Source organism: Anneissia japonica, unplaced genomic scaffold (assembly GCF_011630105.1).
Source record: "Anneissia japonica isolate Jap-2015-1 unplaced genomic scaffold, ASM1163010v1 scaffold284800_len683186_cov164, whole genome shotgun sequence".
In the NCBI taxonomy this organism is placed as follows: Eukaryota; Metazoa; Echinodermata; class Crinoidea; order Comatulida; family Comatulidae; genus Anneissia; species Anneissia japonica.
Genome location: NW_022711393.1, coordinates 650,607 through 657,178, shown reverse-complemented (window position 1 = coordinate 657,178; position 6,572 = coordinate 650,607). Strand labels below are relative to the sequence as shown.

Here is a 6,572-nt window from a genome sequence, read left to right as displayed (position 1 = left end):
CCTTCAGACTTATCCGCAATCCTGATCAATTTGTTGCGCCGATGCAGCAATTTCTTAATCTCATTCAAATCAGCGCCTACCTTATCGACAGCGTCGGCCTTCCCTAAAGAATCGCCTTCTTTCTCAACCCAATCCAGGAGCTCAGAATTAAACTCGAACTGAGCCTGATTGCCTATAAATCGAAACTTGACCTTCGCCGCCATTTTAATTTTCTGTGTCTCCGTCTTGTGTATCTTAATGGCATCATCAATATACTCTTTTACACCACCAATTGCGTTCTTGACCTGTCTCTTATACACATCTAGATGTGTATAAGAGACAGGTCTGTTGGGCGTCCCATACTAGAGCCTGCAAAGAGAAACATACGATTAGAAACATATCTAAAGACTCATGACACGTCGCTGAAATACAAGCGACGTGTCACAGCGAATGGAATCGGTCAAGTGACCCAACACACCAAAGGCGCCCTCAGACCAATGGAAAATACATTTATCCGATGTTGCAAAATAACTGATTTAGCATTGAAATTAATTGTATTATTTTACGCTGTGCCTTTAATATATTTTAGTTAGTAGTAGAATAGTAGTAGAGTATTGCTATATTACGCATTATGGTATCTAGTGAGGTACGACATATACACATCCCCCTGATCTATATAAATGTATAATATATTATTGTTGGAAATGGCTTATTGAATGATATTAATATTATACATAAAATAAAGGAACACTACATATCAAACTACATATTCAAATCTTTTCTGTGTATTTGGTGGCTCTGAAAAGAGCCGTTTGGTTTGAGAAGATACAGTAGTTATTAGATTCTACTTGGTCTTGGCCTGGGTCTTCTTTGGCAGAAGTACAGCCTGGATGTTTGGTAGTACACCTCCCTGTGCAATGGTCACACTTCCAAGAAGACGGTTCAACTCTTCATCGTTACGGATGGCAAGTTGAAGATGACGGGGGATGATTCTGCTCTTCTTGTTGTCACGGGCAGCGTTGCCAGCCAACTCCAAGATTTCAGCAGTCAAGTACTCGAGTACAGCAGCCATGTAGACTGGGGCACCAGCACCGACACGAGATGCATAGTTACCCTTTCGCAAGAATCGGTGGACACGACCGACTGGGAATTGAAGTCCAGCACGGCTAGATCGGCTTTTGGCCTTTCCCTTAGCTTTTCCTCCTTTACCACGTCCAGACATATTGTATTTTGTTCTTCGGTTTTACTAAAATCGAGAATGATAATAATTCAACGAATAGTTGCGTTTATATAGCCTGCTCTGGTGTTGCGTTCGACTTTCAGCGCTCAGTAGATTAACCAATCACAGGCAGTCCCCGTCCCGCTTTAGCTTCATTGTGACCCAATCAGCTGCCTTACCATTCTATTGTTCTACTTGGCGCAAATTTACAAATGTATTAGAAATTATTGGCGCACAGAGGTACTATATCAAAATTTAGGCATGTGATTGTGGTGAAAAAGAAATAGTTAATATCATTTTATATTTAGCTGCAACAAATTAAAGCATATTAGTGAACCAAAATTAAAAGAACTTAAAGAAGACTTACATCACAATAATTTAAATATATTTGGAACTTGTTTACTTCAAGTTCTCTTGAACTTAAATACTGTATCCCCTATTTTTCGATGACCTAGTAATTCACAATTAATACCAAATTACAGAAAGATATCCCATGAGGAATATGAATTAGCAAGCAAACTGTTCGATAAATATTGCAAATTATAAATTAATGCATGGAAAGAACGCATTGACATTTATAACAATTTTCCAGTAAACAACTAAATACCTCTTTTCAACATTACTTGATGTCAAGGATTTCTTATTTGTACGGCAATTCAAATTGAAGGTTTTGTTGTACTACTGTACTGTACTGTGTGTAATTTTATTTTCTTTTATTTTGTTTGACTAATTAACCTGTTAAAACTTATGTCTTATATATTACAATACTCTATTTAATTGTATTTCATTTAATTTGTCTATATACTTTAACTGAAACCATACATTATACTATCCCATTATGAACACCAAGTTATACGTATCCAAATATTTTACTTCTACAAGTTACCATCAATTACGGTACCATCTCTGCCATAGTGTATTCATGGCCTTTAATTCACCCTTGTTTATGTTGTTACTTTTGTTTTTTCAATTTGATTTAATTTCTTTACTTTTTTTTCGTATGGATGCACCATAAGGTATTGTTTGATGTGTGCCACTGATGCAAAAGGTAATCCAATAAATATATATATACATATTGTACCTGCCAACATTTGAATATCAAAAATAGGGATGCTATTCATTGGTGCCATGCCCCCACCCCAAACAATTTATAAGATGGTAATTATATATCCTGATTCCTATACAGTTGCTTTAAATAAAAAACAAGGGACACTTAATTTCAAATGTACTGTTTATTTACCTCACAAGCAACACAAATATTTAAGTTACATTTTAATCAGTAAATAAAAAACAAGAGTTACTTAATTTCAAATGTACTGTTTATTTACCTCACAAGCAACACAAATATTTAAGTTACATTTTAATCAGTATATAAGGCCTACAGACTTCTTAATTCAAACCCACTACTGCATGCTGTGTGAAGTGACAGCATACTAGTCTAGGGATTGACTTAAAAGTTCCGTTCTGTACAGAAAACTTTTGCAATGTTTCTTTAGTTATTAAAATAACTCTGTTCTATTTCTCTATATGGTAGTACAGTACTGTAAAAATGTATCGCATTGTGATCTTACCCGATTAACTTCAGAAATTGTGCAGCAAATCTTTTTTTTATGTGTAGCCAATTGCGATGCGATACTGGCGAAATTATTCCCGGGTTTCATCACACTGGCAAATAATGGATACTTTTTACAATGTATTTTATTTATTATTATTTTTTGTTTAACTTTAATTCTAAAAATAGGGACATCCCAATTTTTTGTTGTTTTTTACATCGGAAATCGGGACAGTTGGCAGGTATGTAACATATAGGCCTATCTATAGCGTATATTCAGTACTGTAAAATTACAGGTATTTATTTCATAACTTATTTATTTACTATTATCTTTAGCCAGGATGACACAATCATTTTAAAGAAATGTTTTTCATTGTGGTCCTGGAAAAATATTATACAACAACGTCGTACAGTATTACTAATAGATATGCCTATCTATAGCGTATATTCAGTACTGTAAAATTACAGGTAGTATATTTCATAATAAATATACAATAACGTCGTACAGTATTACTAATAGATAGGCCTAGATGACAGTAGATATCTGTTGTAATTATTACTAGTATATTGGACATTGTTAAAAGGTTCACGGTAGCTTTGTTATTTAGGATATATTTATAGGCCTATATAAGTGATATAATTATGACGTATACTTAAAGTGTATTTCGCTCATATAGTTAGGCATCTTCTATTATTATGTTCTGAATTTTTTAACTAATTTGGAAACAACAAGCACACAAATGTACAGATATTGCACACAAATCTCGTTTGAACTGTTTGTGGCTCTGAAAAGAGCCGTTTGGTTTGAAATTTCGCTAAGATGACTTGTTTACTTGGAGCTGGTGTACTTGGTGACAGCCTTGGTGCCTTCAGAGACAGCATGCTTGGCCAATTCACCGGGCAGCAAAAGACGAACGGCGGTTTGGACTTCCCTGCTGGTGATGGTGGATTTCTTGTTGTAGTGAGCAAGACGAGATGCTTCACCGGCAATACGTTCGAAGATATCGTTGACGAAGCTGTTCATGATTCCCATGGCTCTGCTGGAGATACCAGTGTCTGGGTGAACTTGCTTCAACACCTTGTAGATGTAGATGCTGTAGCTCTCCTTTCGTTTACGTCTTCTTTTCTTGTCGCCAGCTCTGACGGCTTTAGCCTTGCCGGCTTTTTTGGCAGCTTTTCCTGAAGCTTTTGGAGGCATGTTCTCGTTTTAGTCTAAGAATAGATAAGTGAGTGACGAACTTAAAGTTAAGCACGGTATTTATTGACTTAGATATGCTAAGCAGGGTTTCCTGTTAAGCCGTAACCAATCTAGAACGCTTCCTATTGGTGTTTTAAAGCGCGCGATTGATTGAATAGGTGATTATGGCTTTTCAACCAATGTGGCTCCTGCATAAAATGCGGGCAAAATGTATTGTTCCAAAAATCACGCGCGCCAAAATTGTATACGGACAACGTAATTGAAATACAGTATTGGCGCCTATCACAGGCGCCGGATGGACCTGGGCCGTCACGGACGGCGGCCTTGAATCTCGCCTTCAGAAAAGCTCATAATTATAATCTTAATTATATTTCAGGTAAGTATACTTTCGCATAACTTTAAATTTTCTGTTGTTACAATGATACACTGATATTTTTACCATTATATTTATAAGTATTATGCTTGACTGAACGGATTCCAGTCAATTCTCCCCTTACAATCTCATCCCCTACAAACTTTCCCCCTATAAACTAAGTGCCATGACAGTCATGTTAACAACGTTCATTATACTGTATTGTTGTCGTTGAATTCATTGTCATTTACTTATTTATTTGAACACTATTATACAATTAAAATACAATATTATGTGAAATAAAAATGGAAATACATGGCAGGGGTAAAATGAAATCTTATATCCTGGGAATACACCTATAGTATATTCATTATAATTTACCGACAGAAACAATATAAAATAAGTCATCAATATTTCCTCGTGACACAGAATTAGTCCTTTTTGTTAAAGGCGAGTTAACCGACATATTCGTGCCACTATCCATTACAATTCTAATTGAAAATACCAAATAAGTTTTAGCCCTCAATTGTAACTATTGTTCGTTGTTTTGTGTTTGTCTTTCACTGTTTCTAGCGATGTGGTAACAGATATTTAGAAAAATTAGGTGTACATAAGATTCTATTTTTCATAATATTAGAAAATAAAAACTATACCGGTATCTGTTATTATGCATGGTAAAAAAAAGGACACAAACAAGGCAAATTGCTTTCTTCTCTTTCGAACAAGTTGTGGCTCTGAAAAGAGCCTTTTGGTTTGAATTAACTGATATATAAAACAGCTTTATGCACGTTCACCACGAATACGGCGGGCCAGTTGGATATCCTTTGGCATAATGGTTACACGTTTGGCGTGGATAGCGCACAGGTTGGTATCTTCGAAAAGACCGACCAAGTAAGCTTCGCTAGCCTCTTGAAGAGCCATGACGGCAGAACTTTGGAATCGGAGATCGGTTTTAAAGTCTTGGGCGATTTCTCGTACTAGCCGTTGGAAGGGGAGCTTGCGGATGAGAAGTTCGGTGCTTTTCTGGTATCGACGGATCTCACGGAGAGCGACGGTTCCAGGCCTGTAACGATGAGGCTTCTTGACACCACCGGTGGCTGGAGCACTTTTTCGTGCTGCCTTGGTGGCAAGCTGTTTTCGGGGAGCTTTTCCTCCGGTAGATTTACGGGCAGTTTGCTTAGTACGAGCCATATTACTTTCAATTTGAAATTGATGTCTGATTTCTAAAATGTCATGTTGTTATATAGCCTGACGTTCTTAGAAACAACCAACATGATTGGTCAAGCGAGTGCTTAAGAACACGTCCGTAAAGTATGGCGCGTTCGTTTCAAAAAGGTGTTTTTGTTTCAACAATATTGTTTGTCGAATGATAGGCTTTGTCAATAATTGTTCTAATTGTACTTAAGAATTTCAAAGGATACTGCTTTTAACTGAAATTCTTCAGATGACTATTTTATATGTATACAGTATTACTTCCTTTAATTATTTAATTAAATTAAAGCATTCATCAATCTCTTTACTAACCTGTTTAATTAATTAATTAATACAATTTTCTCCTAGCTGGTTTTCGCAAAATCATTTTGCTGAAGAAGAAAACATAATTTTATTTTCCACTCTGACGATCTTTAAAAAATAAGTTCATGAAACAAAGTCTTGCCTTATGGAAATTTTTTTTACAAAAATGAAAAGTTCAATATAAGGAACATTTTTTTTATATATTTGTAAATAGGACACAACAGTAGCATATTGTAGTACTGTACCCATATTTGTGTATTTCGAAGAACTTATTAGATTTGAACTGAGTTAAATAAAAACGATCACATTTGCACGGTACGGTACAACACATGTGGATCATTGTTATTCAAATTTAGGCATCATATGGGCCTATATCGTATATATATAATAGATATTTTTTAATATTTTAATTTACTATTAATTTAAATTATTTATTAAAAATTTATTCACGTTTCTGTGCAACTTAAATATACAGCCTCCGAGGTTCAAATGAGCTGCAATTTCATCAAGTATTTTAACATTAATGTATTTTTTCTATGATGAAATGAATAAAGATTGAATTGAAAAAACAACGGTGTATCATTTATTTTTTTACAATTATATACCGCTAAGACTGGTTCTATTGCATCTCCTTATAAGTGGGTAACACGGAATTTAAGTATCGCCGTAAAGTCGAAGTTGGTATTTAGACTACATATCGAATGTAAAATGGAACGTATATGGGTGATCTAATGTCTTTGTGCGTTTTATTACTATA

At 35.2% G+C, this 6,572-nt stretch overlaps 2 protein-coding genes across 2 annotated transcripts; both read right to left on the bottom strand.

Moving 5' to 3' along the window:
- Nucleotides 1-757: 757 nt before the first annotated feature.
- LOC117107459 (late histone H2A.2.2-like) lies at nt 758-1,314 on the bottom strand. Its single transcript, XM_033249159.1, has one exon. It carries the CDS (start codon nt 1,199-1,201, stop codon nt 824-826), a length of 378 nt encoding a protein of 125 aa, XP_033105050.1. The 5' UTR covers nt 1,202-1,314; the 3' UTR covers nt 758-823.
- A 2,212-nt stretch (nt 1,315-3,526) lies between these two features.
- Nucleotides 3,527-3,962, bottom strand: LOC117107460 (histone H2B, gonadal-like). The gene has a single exon (XM_033249160.1). The coding sequence runs from the start codon at nt 3,946-3,948 to the stop codon at nt 3,580-3,582; it is 369 nt and encodes a 122-aa protein (XP_033105051.1). The 5' UTR covers nt 3,949-3,962; the 3' UTR covers nt 3,527-3,579.
- Between the last annotated feature and the right edge of the window lie 2,610 nt (nt 3,963-6,572).

Bases quoted from the DNA above. Each gene is read 5' to 3' on its own strand.
- LOC117107459 (XM_033249159.1), bottom strand. From the start codon at position 1,201: ATGTCTGGACGTGGTAAAGGAGGAAAAGCTAAGGGAAAGGCCAAAAGC.
- LOC117107460 (XM_033249160.1), bottom strand. From the start codon at position 3,948: ATGCCTCCAAAAGCTTCAGGAAAAGCTGCCAAAAAAGCCGGCAAGGCT.